At 40.2% G+C, this 19,130-nt stretch overlaps 1 gene segment (V, D, J or C); it reads left to right on the top strand.

The window, feature by feature from the left end:
* The first annotated feature begins 9,972 nt into the window (after positions 1-9,972).
* LOC139217278 (Ig lambda-2 chain C region-like) lies at positions 9,973-14,303 on the top strand. The segment is given in 5 exon segments: positions 9,973-10,112; positions 12,393-12,731; positions 12,852-12,872; positions 12,958-13,064; positions 14,127-14,303. Coding segments are annotated over 5 exon segments (513 nt in total).
* The last annotated feature ends 4,827 nt before the right edge of the window (positions 14,304-19,130 follow it).

Here is a 19,130-nt window from a genome sequence, read left to right as displayed (position 1 = left end):
CTTTTACCTGCACAAAGATGATCATCAGGCTGCTCATTAGCTGTTCTGCCGCTTTGTGTGCAGCAATCACAATCCTTCTGCAATGATCAAAGATCCCGGGAAACCGGTCCTGATTATCTGCAGCCACTCAAATAGTCATTTTAATTTGATCCAGTGGTACAAACAGTCCATACCAAACAGTGGGATGATGCCAGTTGCACAGTATGGCTGTTGAAAATTCCAATCAAAGAGATGTATAATGTGAGCAGGGATGGGAGAAGTCTGTCATCTCTTCAGCTCAGAGGACAGCATGGTTTACTTCTGTGCTGCCGGCGATGCACGTTGCTGCATAAACCGTCTGTCTTTAACAAAAACACTCTGACTCAATCACAGTATTCACCTGCTGTAACCACACAGGCAGCAACCACTCTGCAAAACACCTTGTTTGATATCAGACAACTCATCACACAGTTTGGAGGTATTGTTATCATCCAGGGGACCTAGCTACGTGAATATTACATGATTGTCACAATATTCAAAGTCAAACTCTCATTCTGATATTTGCAGGGAAAAGCCTTTGCATAGATTGGAATGCCATAAGCTCATGGTGGTGAGCACGATCATCTCCCCGAAATACTAATTATTGTTAACATGATGGTGGAGAGTAAAATGTAAAACTGAAAGACCTACACCTACACTACATGCACAAACCAATAACATGCACATAGATCGAACTGGCTGCTCAAAAGCACATCATTGTTTTTTAGCTTGATTTTTTGTGGAGTTTCCTAATTTGATGAGAATTGCTCGTAAACATTATTTTCAAGAAAATATCCCATTGCTTCTTTTTGGGGTGTCACAGATATCAGGTGTAGAATATGGTAAAATACAATGGAATTTGTGTACTTTCTACACAAACCAACCCTTCCAAAGCACACATCTCTAACAGAGAGTTTGACCTCTCTGGGCTCTAACTGACCCCAAACAGAAGTAATATCACTCTGTAAGATAATCATCCATGTTGCTCCACTTGCTCCATGCCACAAAAGTTTAATAATGACAATGTCACCAAATTATGGTGCTGGCTGATTTTTAATATATTCAGCTTTGAGTACAGATGTATTGGGATTAACAAGGTCAGCCTGTGCTTTTTTTTATGACCACAAAATCTTCACAGCAGGTGACATAACGCTGCCCTCAGGTCACTGCTGTGCTCCACCTGCCTGCTAAAGTAACTACCACCCTTTTATCCCTGCTCATCCTTTAAGCTATGCATCCTCTCAACTCCTCATTAGATCATTTTTGTGTTTTTTTTTATGGCCTTTCTTATGGTTATGAAGACTTTCTCTGTATTATAGTGACTGAAAGGATGTGGGTAAATAGTATGACTGCATACATACTGAAAAAAACAAGGCTGCAATATAACCAAACACTTTAAATAGACAACATCATCATCGTGTACCTGATTCTAACTTGGAAGGCCATCCTGATGTCAGGCAATGCCATTAAACAGGGATGGATACTTGTGTTTCTTTCCACATACAGTTTTATGCTTTTAATACAGATGATAATGAACGCTTGACCACATTATGTATGTACTCAGCTAGGACAGCAGTGCAGTGTACTTCTGTGCTGTGTCCTTTCTACTGGGCACCTCAGCACAAAAACCTCACCTGTGTTCTAAAGAAAGTAAGGCTTTTTGTTTTTTCTCTCATTCATATGTTACAGTGAAGAAGATTCTTTCTATGGAGAGACATGGAGGATTTAATCTGTACCCTATGTAACCACCAGCATGACATTCAGTATATCTATCTTGGCTGTACTTTATTTTGAAAGGATCAACATGACTACTCAATGCTTCATCGATAGATAGATAGATAGATAGATAGATAGATAGATAGATAGATAGATAGATAGATAGATAGATAGATAGATAGATAGATAGATAGATAGATAGATAGATAGATAGATAGATAGATAGATAGATAGATAGATAGATAGATAGATAGATCTATATATCTATCTAGAACAGTAGAGTTTCACTAAAGACGAGGTAGATTGTGTCTATTGGAGAGGAGTAGGTTTTACTACATTTTAGGCAGGAAGTTACAGCCACTTTCCACTCTTAATTCGTATTGTTTCTCTCTGAAACTCCTGCAGCCTGTTTCCGGGAGATTTTCTCGAGACAAAAGTCCAGCTGGTCTGCAGTCATGAGAAAAGTGACTGTGAAGTGATGCAGTGGTTTCAGATTTAGTCTGATAACCAAATCTGGTTCCAGTGTCAGATAGCAAATAAATCTCTGCACAAACAAATATATTAACAATATTGGCCACATCTACATGAAAGCAAGCCCTCCCTACAATTCCAAACTAACTTTACACTTAAAAACGAAAAATGTTTGGCAAGTTATCTCATGGAGAAGAACCTCAGATCTTCCGACAACGCCCTCTCCCTCTGAGCCACAGAGGAGAGACTTTGTCACTGCTACAGCCAGTCACCAAAGCTGATGATTTAGATGTAGGAAGGTGGGGTTGAGCATGTTTAGTACGTCGCACCTCTCTCCTCCTCTTTTTTCTTCAGTCTTCAGGGAGCTCAGCAGAGGCACCGGTTGATTCCACACAACAGGACAAGCCATCGTCATCAGGTTCATCTCCAGTGGATTATCTAAGGGGTTTGAGTGAAACAGCTTCACGTCCTGATCTGTGGTGGAAAAACATCAAAATGATCTGCTTCCTCTTTTTCTGTTGCCTTGCAGGTAATGACGTCTGGTGAAAATGTTTGGCAAGGTTTTCTCTCTCATGGTTATCAATCACAAATTAAAGATTGTGTCTTTTTGCATCCAGGTGGATGTCTATGTAATGTGGTCCGTCAGACTCCCCCCGCTCTCATCAGGAGCTCTGGTGATAAAGCATGGATTGTTTGCACCCATGAACAAAACCACAGAGTGATGCTCTGGTACCAGCAGCCGCCTGGGCAGACAGATCTGAAACTCATTGGACATGTGAACTATAAAGATGTCACAATGGAAAAGCAATATGAAGAGAAGTTCACCATCAGTGGAGATCTAAGTGCGAGCGACGTAAAAAATGTCTCGCTAATGTTCCAGCTGACAGGAGCTAATGACAGTGCAGTGTATTACTGTGCAGCTCATCAGGCACACTGATGCAGAGTCTCTCTGCTGTTTACAAAAACTCTACACTGGCTTACAGTGGTGGTTTTTGTAGGTGACATGAAACAGCAGGCACCTGCTTCTGTGGTTGTCATTTGGTTTGATGTCTTATCAGCAGCAGATAATGCTTTCGTGTTGTGTTCAACATCGCTGGGGATTTTCAGTTGGAAGACAGCAAGAGAAGCTCCTTATGGGTTACTGGCAATGTTGAGCCGACAGTGTTCAGTCATTTGTTTCCCAAAATGACATACGGTGTGTCTAGATTCAAGTAACAAAGTGGATGGATGGGTGGATGGATGGATAAACACAGGTGACCATGGTTTATCACCTGTTTCTTACTGACAGTCAGTGTTATTTTGTGGCCATTCCATAATTTTAAACACATGATTCATGTTTATTATTGTACCCATGACAACAAAAGGTCCCCAGAGATTAACTATGATTAACTTTAAAGGATAACTTAATAATAATGATAATAAGGATAATCTGGGACCTATAAATATATATATATATATATATTTATATATATATATATATTCTTTTTTTTTTTTTTTCTTTTTTTTTTTTTTTTTACATATTTTGGTTTCAAAATGCCTGGTAGATACACAGAATTTCATAATTAGTCCAGTAGATCACCACAGAGATGTAATTCTGTAATATAAACGATGTAAACGGTCTGTTAGCTTCTGACAACACGATGCAGAGAGGATCCCTACAGACAGTTTAACAGACAGAATTGGAGCTGACAGAATTACAAAAATAGTCATTTTACATTATAGAACATGGGACTTGCCTCCATTGGTTTGTTTGTTTGTGTTTGTGTGACTTTGGTGTTTTAAAGGGTTACTTCAGATCCAACATTCCAATACTTTTGTTTTTTCTTCACCTTTATGCCACCTTTACATTTTTACTGTTAGACTACCAGTAGCACAAAGAAAGTAGTCTCCAATATTTCTGGGGTTAGTATGTTTGGTCTTTTATGTTTATCCTCACACAAAATGAATTCTAAACAGGACATAGAGTCCAAATGATTCACTTTCTCCTCTCCTGTCACCTTATTACATGGATCAACAAGGTATGCTGTGGGCCTCCATTAGTAGTAGAGCAGGAGCAAACATATCTCTCTTTTACCTGATAGCACCTCAACATGAAATACAGCATATTGGCCACACATCTCCGTCATGTGATTCCATTGACATTGGATGACTTCCATTTCCTGCTTCAGATGCACACAATCAAGAGCTCTCAACACGAACAGTGTGTTGATTACACTGATTGTCCCATTCATCTGGATCAGGTTGTTTGTGCTTTCTTCATCACTGTATATTTGATGATATGGCTTCATTTGCATTAACTTGCTTGTTTCTACGGGATATAAAGCCAAATCAAAGTAATGATGTTGATCAGACTAGACAATAAAGTCAAACTGACCTGCAAACACAGCAACTATGGAACTATTCTGTGGTATTATCGCTCACATGGAGACTACTCCTTAAAGTCTCGTTTAGTTTTACTAGTTATACATCCATTCAAGCTGTTGAAAAGTCCTTTCAGGGTAGCACTGAAGTGAGTGGAAATGGTGAGAAGGAGGCATTCCTTCATTTGCTCAACCTGAGGCATCCTGAAGACAGTGGGCATTATTTCTGTGCAAGCATGCACTCACACCAGAAAAAGAATGAAATGTCCCTAGAAAAACCTCCCTGTAACCCATTACATCTGACCACACCACGTGAACAGGCAGTTATGATTCAGTCATGCTACATTTACATGTATGTTGAGATTTGGTAGAACAGGGACAAGCCTGAGAATAGAATGACAGACTGCAGCACGCCTGCACCCAGAGTTCAAGAGGAGCCAGAATTTGCTGTTGTACTGAATCTGTTCTTCAGTAGGTTTGAAGGGGTCAGCAAGCCAAACACCCAACATCTTTGAGGTATAAAGTTAGTTCTTTCCTTCTAAAAAAAAAAAGGCATTGCTGTCCTCGCGTGAAAGCTACACTGTGTCTTATCTTAGCAGGTAAGACCCAGTAGTTTAAACATTATATTCAGATGTTTGTGAATATAATGTTTCAAGTGAGTTCAGAAACACACACACACACACCATTGCACACACAGTTATTTCTTACTGAACATCATTCATTTTGCATCTGTGTTGTTTTATTTTTCATATTCTGTTAAATATCACATCTCTTGGTATGTTCATGGTACAGAGTCGAAGGCTACAAATCAGTAACGCGTCTCTTTAAGCCCTCCTGTTTGCTCAATCTTTAATTCTGAAACGTTTTTTTAGCAAATGCATACAATTCAAAAAAAGCATTCAGTTTCATTTGGTCTTTAATCTGTTTCAGTGACATTTTGCAGGTGAACAGCGGTGTTGAATCCTGCTTGATAATCAGTCATCTTCATATATAATCAGTCATTTACCAATGACTGATTATCATAACATTATGGAAAATCAATTCACCAAAGACTAGATTCAGCCAATAGGTGGAGGCAGAGCACATTGTAGTGTTTTTCTAAGAGGCGTGTGGTGATGAATAAGCACCTCCCCAATACAACAATACCTGCCCTTATTCATTCAGAGCAAAATCTTTTTTTCACACAACAGTGCATGACAATGTCTTCATTCATGTACGCGTTTGGTATTCTCTTTTTTCTCTTTTTTCAAAGTAAGACCTTACATTTAAATAGATTCTCCAATATATTCAGTGTAAACTCTTTCTCCTCATCTCTACTACATTAATAATGTTATCTAATTTGTCCACAGGCCAGGCCAGCAACACCACGGTACATCAAAGTCTTCCACAGATAGTGGACAAGGATGCTGAGGTCCACATCAGCTGCATCCAAAATGTCAGCAACTATCCAGTAATTCTCTGGTACCAGCAAAAAGAGGAGAGTCAGTCTATGATCCTCATTGGTTTTGTATTCAGCACAGGCAAGCAAACCTACGAGGACCAATTTGAGGAACAGTTTGAGCTCAGAAGGAAAAGCGCATCAGAAGGAGCTCTGATCATCCGCAGAGCCGTCCTGTCACACTCAGCTGTGTATTTCTGCGCCGCCAATGCACAGTGATGCGGTTCATTGCCACCCCATTACAAAAGTGTTTCTTCTTCTTCTGCTACAACTGAGCATGTGCGGTTTAAAAAGTGGGGCAAAGAGGCAGAGTCTCTATCGAGACGTCTTCCTCCAGCTGAACGGTGCCAAATGAGCAAAAACTAAGACGTTTCCAGTTGTGATCAGACTTTTTCTTTTGCTTTCATGTAATGTTGATAATTTGAATCTCTTTTTCCACAGATCAAGACATGAATGTGACGTTTCAGCAGCCCAAAATAGACAATTAAAGGTATTCATGATGACAACAATCTGTATGTGATGCTCTGGTATCGGCACAGGGAGAGCAGACTGATGAGCATAATGGTTTACAGCTACAATGTCAGTCCACCCGACGATGAGACACAGTTCATAGATCATATTAAGATCTTAAGGGAAAGCAGACTGAGGATCTCCAATTATTCACCCTGTAAATCTGTTGGGCTCAGCTGTGTGTTTCTGCACTGCCAGTATGCAGTGATGTGGTTTAATGTTGCTGACTTATTAAAATCCTCTTTCATGTTCCTGTTGTTTTCAAGTTGGAAGTGCTCACATCCAGGCTCTTCAGACAGCTGAAATATAAGAAAATGACATATTGTACATACACACATTTTGGTATCTATTTAGATTTCTTCTGCTACAGAAATTCATATCAAAACAAACACAGACTTTTATTTATCGTCTAACTGTATGTGCAATCTGCTTTCCTGTGATAAATGCAAAAATGTAAGTCTGAGCAGTAACAGTGACAATACAAAATATTCTTTGTAGTTCTAATAGCGTGTGGGTGTCACTGAGTGGGTGATAAAGGTGCTAAAGACACAGTAAAGGGTGATGATGTGTCGTGGAGCGGTTGCTTACTGAAGAGGCAGAGATACTTCAATTGTATTTGTGAAATATAACTCGACAAACATAGTATTTTGTATTTATGAAGCTGAATGCGAAACATTCCTAGTCGGAAAGTCAAAGTCACAATGTTAGTACACTGTTCATTACATTGGACTACACACACGTGTGGTTTATACTGCTAAAGCAGAGTGCTTAGTTCTAAGCTGATAATGCTATTCTGATCTGTATGCCCTATTTTTTTTCATTTTACTGTGTTTCAGCTTAATGTATTCTATACCATCAGGCTAAACATTTCATTCTTGGAAACCTTCAGACATTCAGCCTGTTTTATGCTGTCTTATGACCTGTCAGCTTAGTTATATCATTGTCTCATTGTCTATCATACTATGTTCGCTGTGGTATCTAAATCCCAATGGGAAGTTCATTTTACTGTTGGATTTCTGCCATTAATATGGTAGTCAGCGTATTCTTACAACTCAATTGAAACTCACTGATAGATTGAATGGCACCACCATAGGCTTAAAAGAGAAAGGGATTTAACTGTAATCTATGAAGGTGATGACTTGAATAAACTCGTGAAGGAGATGCCAAATCCAATGAGAGATCTTAGGACTCATCCAAATTACAGTACTCAACAGACTCCAGTGGACACCTGTAAGAATGACTGGAGTCACTCTATGCCAAACGTAACAGAACCATATTATCCATGTGTTCCTAAATTGTCAGAGCCTTGCCACCTATTGGGTGAGGGTCGTGGAAAAGATCAGTGACAGCCTGGGTGCTGGTTTTGGTCTCACCCCTGCTCCATGCCTCTAAAGAGCCCAAAAGGAAATAAGAGAATAGTTGGGTGGGAGGCCCAGTGGCAAAAAGCTGACCTCATTACAGTTTGGAGGGTCATGCTGAGGCACTGGACAAGGGGGAGTAACCCTACCTACTCTAAATGGTGCTGTTGTTGTCTGTAATAGATATAATTAGATACAAGTAACAGTAATGGGCACAGCAATGATGCTGAAAGTAAAGGTTATGATTACTGTGTCAGCAAAGTAAAGATAAAGATATCAGTAATGATGAAGTAAATACAAAGATGGAGTTAAAAGGTAAAAGGAGGTAAAAATTAAAAAAAATAGTGTAAAGATAATGGTAAAAGTAATGCAAAGTGTCAAAGAAAAGTCATTTAATTAGTGATATAGATAGTGACAAAGATAAGGATAAGGTTAAAGATAAAAGTAAAGATATGGTCATGTAGAGTAAAGTTAGATGTAAAAGCAAATGTTAGCAAACAGTAAAGATAAAGCTGAAGGTAAAGGGAAAATTAAGGATCACTGTAAGGATGAAGCTGAAGGTAAAGGAAACTGTATCAAAAGAGACAGTAAAGATAAAGATAAAAGTAAAAGTAATGCCATGTTAACCGTAAAGGAAGAAGAATTAAGTAAAGATAAAGATAGCAATAAAAATGAAGATGAGGATAAAGATGAAAGTAAAGGTAATGATTGACTAAAGATACATTTAAAGTAAAGGTTACCACAGCATGAGGACGGTAAGATGAAGGTAAAAATAAAGGTGATGGTCAGAAATGCACTGTATGATTTGAGTCAAATAGCTTTCCACTATTACACCACCCATAACTTACTTTCCGCTCATCAAAGCGTCTAAGTTCCCTCTGCTTTACATGCCTTTACGCTGCTGTTGGACCTAAACCATAGATCGGGGTCAAAGCTCTTCCTTCTGATGTCGTCTGCATGATTTCATCAAAGAAAACCTGTCGAAGAGCGACTTGTTTAGTATCACTGCTCTTCTTCCAGTTCCCTGACACACCTGTAGCACCACAGTGCTGATCAGTTAGATAATCACACAGTTGCTGTCACAGGTTGTCTGTTCTATGCATCTTGCTGCCATGTGTGCACTTCTTTTTCATTTGGCTCTGCCTTCTCCTCTATTCTTTCATTCTTTTTTTAATTGTGAGGACAGACCCTGTTTAAGAGTAAACCATACACTGACCTCTGTAGGGTCACGCGTGGCCTTACATTATCCTGAAGATTTAAAGAATTGGTACAGTTTGAAAAAGTTGGTGTTACTGTGTTCGTATGAGGAATCAGATATTCCACTGGATGGAACAGTTCCACATGAAAAATGAAAGAGCGACCATTCACTCGCATTAAATATGTATGTTCAGATGTAATAAAGAAGCACCCCTTCACTGTTCAGGAGCCAGACTGTTAATAACAATTCAAATTTCATCTGTAATAATAAAACAACATAGACATTTGATTTCATAGACATTTGAGGACCTCTGCAAGAACTTTGCATCCAGTTTTTTAAGTCGCGCTGCTGCAGAGAAAAAACAAGATCTAAAAGTTTGAAGCCCTGCTAGTGACCGTTGCCGTACTAGCAGCATTAGACATGCTGTAGGCCCACCACTGAAATATCCCAACAGCTATTGGATGGATTGCTGTGGAATTTGTTCAGACATTCATGATCCCCAGAGGATGAATGCCGTTGGCTTTGGTGGCCTCCCTCTTCTTTTCCTGTAGTGCCACCAGAGGGGAATCATTTTCACTCAAGTAGCTTGATGTCTACAAGATGGATTGTCCCAAAATGTTGTTCTAAAATCTGCTTGTGATGGACCACAGTGTAGGATTGACAGGGGAATTTTGACCTGAGGTTCTAGAAGAAAGGAAAGGGAAAATCTTCTGGGGAAAAAGATGAGCACAGTAAATTTCATGGGGATCTGGCACAATAGATCTCAAACAACTATAAACAACTTGTCTCATCACCTGTCTCATGATCGAGTGGAACAAAGAGGTGTGGCCAGTAGAGATGTCACTTCCTCCGTGCAGCATCCGTGTTGCATTCATGTTTCCTTTCTTAGCTGTCACAGAAATAGCAGCAGTCTGGCTGCATGGGGCTCGCCTCAGCTGCCACTCAGGCCGAGCTGCACAGCTGGTCTAACAGACAGACGGAGAGAGATGGAGGCTGAGATACGCAGAAGTCAGGCAGGGGAAGGAAAGACAAGATGAGCACAGGTTTTTGTATAATGTGTTTTCACTGTGTGGATTGGGGGGGCACGATGATACAATCCCGTAGAGCCGCTGTACAAAAACCTCCATCTAACATGCAAGAGTGGGGCACTACAAGTTGCCTGAGACATTTGGCACAGACGGACACATGCAGGATGACAGGCAGTACTTATTGATAGAGAATGTAGTCAGTGTGACACTGGAGCTGAAGCTTACTTTGGAAAACTGGAACTAGACTCACTGTTCTGGGTAAGTCAGACCTATTATATTATATTATATTATATTATATTATATTATATTATATTATATTATATTATATTATATTATATTATATTATATTATATTATATTATATGGTTAATTTGATCTAAGAGGCTCACTTTGGTGGAGGAAACAGAAAACAAATTAACTTTTACGTTTACCTATTAACGTTTTAGGGAAGAAATCAACATTGAGTTCATTAAAATGTAGTAAATAATGGATTTGTTCAGCTTTTATCTGCTTCAAATAAACTCCAAAGCCTGCAAGATACATCGCAAGTGATGCTTAATGTTCTCAGTGCTATCAAAATCATTTATTGTTTTGCCTGAATATCCTATATCCTGTATTTATAAGGTAATCTGGAGCAAAGTGACTTGATACACTGTAAACCACAGTGCATTACACTGAAGGTTTCCTTATGTCCAAGTGTGACAACATTGGATAAATTGCAAAGAGTAGCACAGAAAAATGAAGCACTAGGGTAGGTTTTTGTCACAGTCACAGAGCTCTGTGTACACTCACTGAGGCTTACTTTGGAGCTGGAACTAAAATAACCGTCTTAGGTAAGAAAGCCTGCAACCAAAAACAACTTTTTTATATGAGAGAATCGACAATGATACATGATAGATGCTTTAACGTGATTTTATTGGGGGGCAGTAAATGTTGTATTGTCCTTTTAGACCGTGAAAGATGTTATGGCACAAGTTAGTGTTTTTTCAGTACTAACTATTCAGTCTGAACCAGTTCTCCTGCAAAGTGCTGCAGCAATAAAAGAATTGGCTATGTGCCCAGACTATTGCTCTCAATGTGAGTTCTTATCAGCTCTGTGAATGAGGCTGACTTTGGGATGGGAACCAGACTTAAAGTCTTAGGTAAGGTGAAAGAATCATTTAATCATTTAAAACTATGTAGAATTGAATTAAACAAAACATCATTATCTGGTTGAATATCTACAAAGTGTGATGTGAGGTTGTTTAGCTCGTCTGTAAAATCGACCTAATTTTTCGACACTTGTTTGGAAATTCAGTTTGTATAACTGCTACACAGGCTGAAATTGCATAAACAGTCTACAGCGGTCAGCACTGAAAGTTCTGAACAGTTTTTATCATAGTCGTGTGTCAGTGTGACCAACTACAACCCTGCCTACTTTGGTAGTGGAACCAAATTGACAGTCTTGGGTAAGAAAATAACATCTCACACAATAATCGAATTAATCATAATTTGAAAGTTGCATTTTTTTTAAATAGGTTTTGTTTCATTTGTAAAGTTTGAGCTGTAGAGAAAATTATGTTTTTGTCTGAATGTCTTTGTAATGAATTGGATTTGAGCTGTGTTCCCGTGTAACTTTGCAGTCAGATGGCTCTCAGACCGTAACATCCAGTGCTCTGAACACGGAATTTAGATGATGTCTGAAATATATTTTCCTTCTATTTTCAGCAAGCACAAACTTCAACAAACTCAAACTGACGTAAACTATAGAAAAAAAGCTTATAATTCATTGGCATACAAATTCATTGCAATGTAAACGTTAGAGGCTTGTGGAATAGTGGGGTAGTAGTGTGGGGAAGTCAATTATCTGTCCAGACTAACCATTCTAGGAGAGACAATAGAATAGAGCTAAAGAAATGTAATGATGCAGGGTCTGAATGTTTGTACTCTAACCTGTAAGGAGCGTCTGTATCTGTGTGACATTTAAGTTCAGCATGAGAAAATCTTCCTGTGTCACCTCAGATGATACACCATTCTTATTTCTGTATGCTTGATGTGTAGCTGGGACCAGCAACCAATTAGCTTGGTGGAAAGACTGAAAACAGGGACACAGCTAACTTGGATCAGTTCAGTGAGCTTCAAATGTGCTGCTAGGTAGATTTTGTCACCAGCTGTTTCGTGCTAAGCTACGCTAACTAGCTGCTGCTTCATATTTACCATACAAACATGAGAGTGGTATTGATCTTCTCATCTTCTCAGATAATAAGTGCACATCTCAAAATGTCAAACTATTCTAATGTTTCCTTTGTCCCTGCAGAATCAAACCGCAACATCACCGAGCCAACAGTGAAAGTGCTTAAACCCTCGGAAAAGGAGTGTCAAAGCAGCAAACCCAAGAAAAAGACCAAGACCCTGGTGTGTGTGGCCACTCGCTTCTACCCAGACCATGTGAGTGTGTGGTGGCAGATCAATGGGGTAAAGGTCACAGATGGGGTGGCGACCGACAGAGCTGCCCTGTGGGACGGGGAACATTACAGCATCACCAGCAGGCTGAGGGTCCCGTTTCGAACATGGTTCACATCGGACAAGAACTTCACCTGCACCGTCAGCTTCTTTAATGGGACCGGGACTGTGCACAGATACCATTGGGTCAAAGGTGTGGAAGATATGTTCGTTTCAAACTCAGAATAATCGAAACATGTTTTTAATGATGTAAAACTCCAAAACTCGAGATTGCACAGTTAAAAGCCTGTATCTGTTTTCTTTTGTCTGTCAGCACCGGGAGCTGTGGCAAGAGGTACATATCATTTTATGTGAACCTGAACTACTCAAAGTCTCAACTGAATCATATCATTCACTAAAAAGCTGCGATTGTTTTGCAGAGAAATATTTGAGGATCACACACTCTGCCAAAATGTCCTACATTGTTCTGATCATCAAGAGCGGCATCTACGGAGCCTTTGTGGTGTTTTTGGCGTGGAGGCTTCAGGTGGGAAACTACATGAGTCATTGTTGAGTCTCTGCATTGATGAAATAATAATCAAAGTGTTGTACTTGCCATAGGAAATTGCGCTGTATATCTAAAAAATTAAGAGCTCGTGGAGTTTTGGCTTTTTGTCATTCAGATAGAGGTGTCCGTTATGCAAATGTTATTATCTGGACATAATAGGAGTGCTGCAGGATTCCTCCACAAGAGAAGAGCAGTGAAAGTAATGATAATAAGGAAGAAGGGTTTTCTCTGTTCTTTGACAGGATGCATGATGACTGTTGTGAGACTACACTTGCCTGTACTATTCTATACTAGGGATTTGCTACTGAAAATATAAGTTATGGAAATGTAATTGGGCCTGGATAGTTTATCAGTAAGTTAAATTAACAAATCTAGCAAGTCACAAAGTACTCCGAGTGTTCAGTGCCAATGCGTCTAGCAAAGAAGACATGATTAAACTAATTCATGGCTCTGTTTAAGAACTTGCGACATTTAGCTACGGTCAGAGAAGGATTGTGGTTTTGGTTTAACAGTGAAAACAGGAATTTAGTTTCCATCACAAACAATCATTTCCAGGAGAGAGTCTTAATTTATAATTGCCCACATGTTTAATTGAAAAGCATTTTTCTCTATATTCAATTTCCATGCAGTTCAATTCAACTATTGTGGTTCTACAAAGAGATTTAAAAGAAAAAAACATGTGATAGATTGATCTAGAATGAATCTCTAAAAGAACTTCAAATTGGCCTGTTCGCAGTGTTTTATGGCTTATTTGCTTCATTCCTGTGTGCACAAGAGAGAGATCAGTAAGTGCTCAGTTCATTACAGTGCTCGTAAAAACAAAAAGTGTGCGACGTTGGAGGAGTAACAGCAATGAGGACATTATGAGGACTTGTTCAGACTGTATAACTGCTGATTGCTCATTATTGTATAATTATACTATATAATTGCTGTCACATTTACACAACAAGATGCATGTCTGAAAGAGGCTTAAGTGGGATGTGAAGATGTTAGAATTCATAAATCACTAGTAATGTCCCCCCCTTTCTGTCTGCTGCACAGGCCTCACCCGGAAAGCAGAACAACTCAGAGAAATAAACCAGCTGATGCTCAACCAGCTCATCACACTCTGCACAAGTTAGAGGACCCTGCTTGACTGATAATTAATGCTGTCTGTCTATGTGCTTGTGAACTCCTCTTTGCTGAATTCCACTCTTATTAAAGATTTTGCAGAAGAGATACACTGTGTGACATTATCATTTCTTTAAATAGTTTGCCTATAGTGGAAGGAATGCTGCCTACCAAAAGTCAGGAAGACTTATTGTGCTGTAAGCCGTCACATCATATACTAATCCTCCCATCTGTCACAGTCAGTCACACAGTTCTTGTTTGTTTGTGAGTGTTTTACAGTTAACATAAAGTAGACGTCAGTTTCCACACATTCACGAAGACAAGAATTCACTTCCCACATGTCTCAGCCTACACGGCGTGAAAGGCTCAGTGGAGGTATTTTTACCTGCCTGCTTATCTGCTGATCATCTGAGATTTCTACCTTTCCTTTCTGACATATGTTTCCTTTCATTGCACTGAGCCCCAGCTCTGCAAACTGGGTCATTTGGTGACCAATATTTGAAGTTTAGCTATGACATTTTATTCATTTTATTTTAGAAAAAATTCTAAATCACAATGGTTCATTTAATTGAATTTTACTTCAAGTTCATTTTTTCCGATGCACACAAAACATAAGGCTGTTGTGTATCTAAATAAACATTTTATTTTGTGAAGCAAGCTGCCTTTTAGTACAGAGTCGAACACAGGAAATCAACAGGAAAACCACCGTTCTCGTCTCTGTACAGAGGGAGGTGGAAGCTGCTGTTGGTGAGGAACAAACTGGTGCACGAAGGCCTGTGCAGCCGTTGAGAGCGAGGGGATGTGGTCACAAAGCGACCTGTCTGTGCTGAGAAAACGACCGAGGTGCAGTCCTCCACTTCACCGCAACCTTTGCAAATGCCACCTGCATGTGTGAAGCAATCCTGCGTGCTGCATGAGTCTGCAACAAACAGCTGTTTCTGTGTCAACTGAAGCTACAGCAAGGCCCAACAGCTGTTGGGAATGATGTGCTGCAGCAGTCTGAACATCAAGATTATTGCAGCAGTTAAAATGAGCTTTGTTGCATTCACAGAGTGCAATCCACACTATTGGGCAGAGTAAAGGCAGCTCTCAATGGTCCTTTGATAATAAGAGTCTGTCATCATATGACAGAATCAGTTATGGAGGTACTTCCTCCAAAACCAATACAGGAAAATGTATTTTTTAACTTTTCATAATAAAAACTCAAAAAGAAAAACAGAAAATCTTCCCTCAGCACTTCACTGTGGACACTGGACACTGTGGACATTGTGGACACTGTGGACACTGGACACTGTGGACATTGTGGACACTATGGACACTGTGGACACTGTGGACACTATGGACACTGTGGACACTGTGGCCACTGTGGACACTGTGGACACTCGACACTAAGCCTTTAAGCAGGAGTGGTCACAGTGAGGTCTGTCCGTGTTCAGAACTATGGTGATTAAATCAGGATATAACACTGGATTTAGTACAGACTGTATTTTTATTAAAAGCATTAACAACAACGTTCATAAAATCCTACTAACAAAAGTTTATAATCAGATTACTTTGTATTCCATTGCAATATTTTTTGTTTGATTTCAATTGTCATCAATACCATCTTTATCATAAATATAGTATTAGAGCATGTTTAGAAAATTTGAAATCGTTAGAGTTTTTTGTATTCATTTACATTATTCTGTACAGAATTACGTATGAAGAGAAAGCCAGCTGAAAAAGCTCAGAGGCTGAAGAGGCACAGCACTGATATGTAGGTATGTTCATAACTCTGACTATTTGTGGTGATGTTATTCTGTGTTCAGTTAAGGTGAGGTTACAAGCGAAAAACAACAAATGCTTTATTACAATCCTCTAATACAGTGCATCTGGAAAGTATTCAGACCCCTTCACTTTTTCCACATTTTGTTATGTTACAGCCTTATTCCAAAATGGATTAAATTCTTTTTTTTCCTCATCAATCTACACACAATACCCCATAATGACAAAGTGAAAAAAGTTTTTTAGAAATTTTTGCAAATGTATTAAAAATAAAAAACTGAAATATCACATGTACATAACTATTCACACCCTTTGCTATGATACTCAAAACTGAGCTCAGGTGCATCCTGTTTCCACTGATCGTCCTTGAGATGTTTTTACAACTTGACTGGAGTCCACCTGTGGTAAATTCAATTGATTGGACTTGATTTGGAAAGGCACACACCTGTCTATATAAGGTCCCACAGCTGACGGTGCATGTCAGAGCAGAAACCAAGCCATGAAGTCAAAGGAATTGTCTGTAGACCTCCGAGACAGGATTGTATCGAGGCACAGATCTGGGGAAGGGTACAGAAAACTTTCTGCAGCATTGAAGGTCCCGAAGAGCACAGTGGCCTCCATCATTCGTAAATGGAAGAAGTTCAGAACCACCAGGACTCTTCCTAGAGCTGGCCGCCCGTCCAAACTGAGCAATCGGGGGAGAAGGGCCTTGGTCAGGGAGGTGACCAAGAACCCGATGGTCACTCTGACAGAGCTCCAGCATTTCTCTGAAGAAATGGGAGAACCTTCCAGAAGGACAACCATCTCTGCAGCACTCCACCAATCAGGCCTTTATGGTAGAGTGGCCAGACGGAAGCCTCTCCTCAGTAAAAGGCACATGACAGCCCGCTTGGAGTTTGCCAAAAGGCACCTAAACGACTTTCAGACCATGAGAAACAAGATTCTCTGGTCTGATGAAACCAAGATAGAACTATTTAGCCTGAATGCCAAGTGTCACGTCTGGAGGAAACCAGGCACCGCTCATCACCTGGCAAATACCATCCCTACGGTGAAGCATGGTGGTGGCAGCATCATGCTGTGGGGATGTTTTTCAGCGGCAGGAACTGGGAGACTAGTCAGGATAGAGGGAAAGATGAATGCAGCAAAGTACAGAGACATCCTGGATGAAAACCTGCTCTAGAGCGCTCAGGACCTCAGACTGGGGTGACGGTTCACCTTCCAACAGGACAATGACCCGAAGCACACAGCCAAGATAACGAAGGAGTGGCTTCGGGACAAGTCTGTGAATGTCCTTGAGTGGCCCAGCCAGAGCCCAGACTTGAACCCCATTGAACATCTCTGGAAAGACCTGAAAATAGCTGTGCAGCGACGCTCCCCATCTAACCTGACAGAGCTTGAGAGGATCTGCAGAGAAGAATGGGAAAAACACCCCAAATGCAGGTGTGCCAAGCTTGCAGCATCATACCCAAGAAGACATGAGGCTGTAATCGCTGCCAAAGGTGCCTCAACAAAGTACTGAATAAAGGGTGTGAATACTTATGTATATATGATATTTCAGTTTTTTATTTTTAATACGTTTAATTTCTAAAACTTTTTTCACTTTGTCATTATGGGGTATTGTGTGTAGATTGATGAGGAAAAAAAAGAATTTAATCCATTTTGGAATAAGGCTGTAACATAACAAAATGTGGAAAAAGTGAAGGGGTCTGAATACTTTCCGGCTGCACTGTATATATATCTGTTTGTTGGTATGCTCAGGGGAAAAACTCTTTATTCATTACACATCAATATGTTTACTGACATCCAATCAACCTCCGGAAGACGTGTTACAGATATAATAGAGCTGATACGTGCAAGATGTGTTCTCTAGAAGTTGGTATTTTTTCTCCCACAGCTCTCAGCTGTGTATGGACATTACCAGTTAGGTGTCTCCATCTGCTGGATGCTCCTAAACCACTGACTTTTATTGCAACCAGCTGTTGCACAGCCGGTCACTGACCTCTCCGCTGAAGATCAACACTAATTCATGTAACTTCCCAGTCTGTGTGAGCTCTAATGCACATTGCGCCACAGAAATGTCAACAAATACAAATAGTTCAAAAAGGTGAAGACCGATTTGAATTTATTCAAGCCACGACTTGGATAACATAGGCACACAGGCAACATCAGTACAGTGATTGAAATATTAAATTAAGATAAGAAAGCAAAAGCATTTGGTGAAAGCTGTATTAATCAATGTTCCTATATTATCCTTGAATCAAAAGTTGTTATATCATGTAAAAAGATTTTGTACCGTGCTGTAAGTTTAAAATTTTATAAAATCCGAATCCCTTTAGGAAAGAAGTCCAGCTGGAACCCTTAAAGGTGCAGGTGGTAATACTTGTTATAGAATGTCCCCCTCCCTGCCCCCTAACCCTTCCCACAGAGGAGGCCGTCATGCAGCCGCAGGCTAGCAACTATGGCAACTGAAGAGGATTGCAAGAGCAGTGCACTCAGCATCTTGCATCAGTGTTCACCAGCTCTGCCCGTCTCTTTACTGGCGCTGTGTGTGTGCTTGTCATTGGGGGTGCACATTTTACTTAGCCAACGTCAGCTAGCACGTCAGCTAGTACAGCAAGTAGACCGTAAACATGTAAATTAGCACAGCACAATTAGTACAGCAGATTCTTGCAATTGCTGTTTGTATCACTAAGAGGAGCCGAAGGAACCAGAATGTTTTTTCCACAGATTGCCTGTCTCATGTATTACTGTCAGGATACAGTGACAATTTCAGCAAATGTGACTAAAAGCTATTTTTCTACTGGACCTGTAAAATATTAATATGTATAGGCATCTATTACTTTGCCTTGACTAATCCCAGAGGAGACAGCAGAGCAGCACAGTGAATGCCACAGGAGTTAAAGCCATGCTCTGGCCTGCAGACCCGGACACTGTGTCCTTACTGCGGCCCACGCTGGGCAGTGGACAGGAGCTGCCAAAGCCATACTTCCCTCCTAGTGTGGACACACCTTCACGTGCCAGCAGGACGCCGGAGAAGGTGATGGTTTTGGAGGTGGTGCTGGCCCAGGCGCAGCTCCCCACATTCTGCCTCATCCACACCTGGTCACCTTTTTTGAGCTCGTCCATGAAGTAGCAGGTGTTGAGGGTTGTGTCACCACCAGATATCTGGGG

The sequence above is a fragment of the Pempheris klunzingeri genome, chromosome 17 (genome assembly GCF_042242105.1).
Source record: "Pempheris klunzingeri isolate RE-2024b chromosome 17, fPemKlu1.hap1, whole genome shotgun sequence".
NCBI lineage: Eukaryota > Metazoa > Chordata > Actinopteri > Acropomatiformes > Pempheridae > Pempheris > Pempheris klunzingeri.
This window is presented reverse-complemented; position numbering and strand designations above follow the sequence as displayed.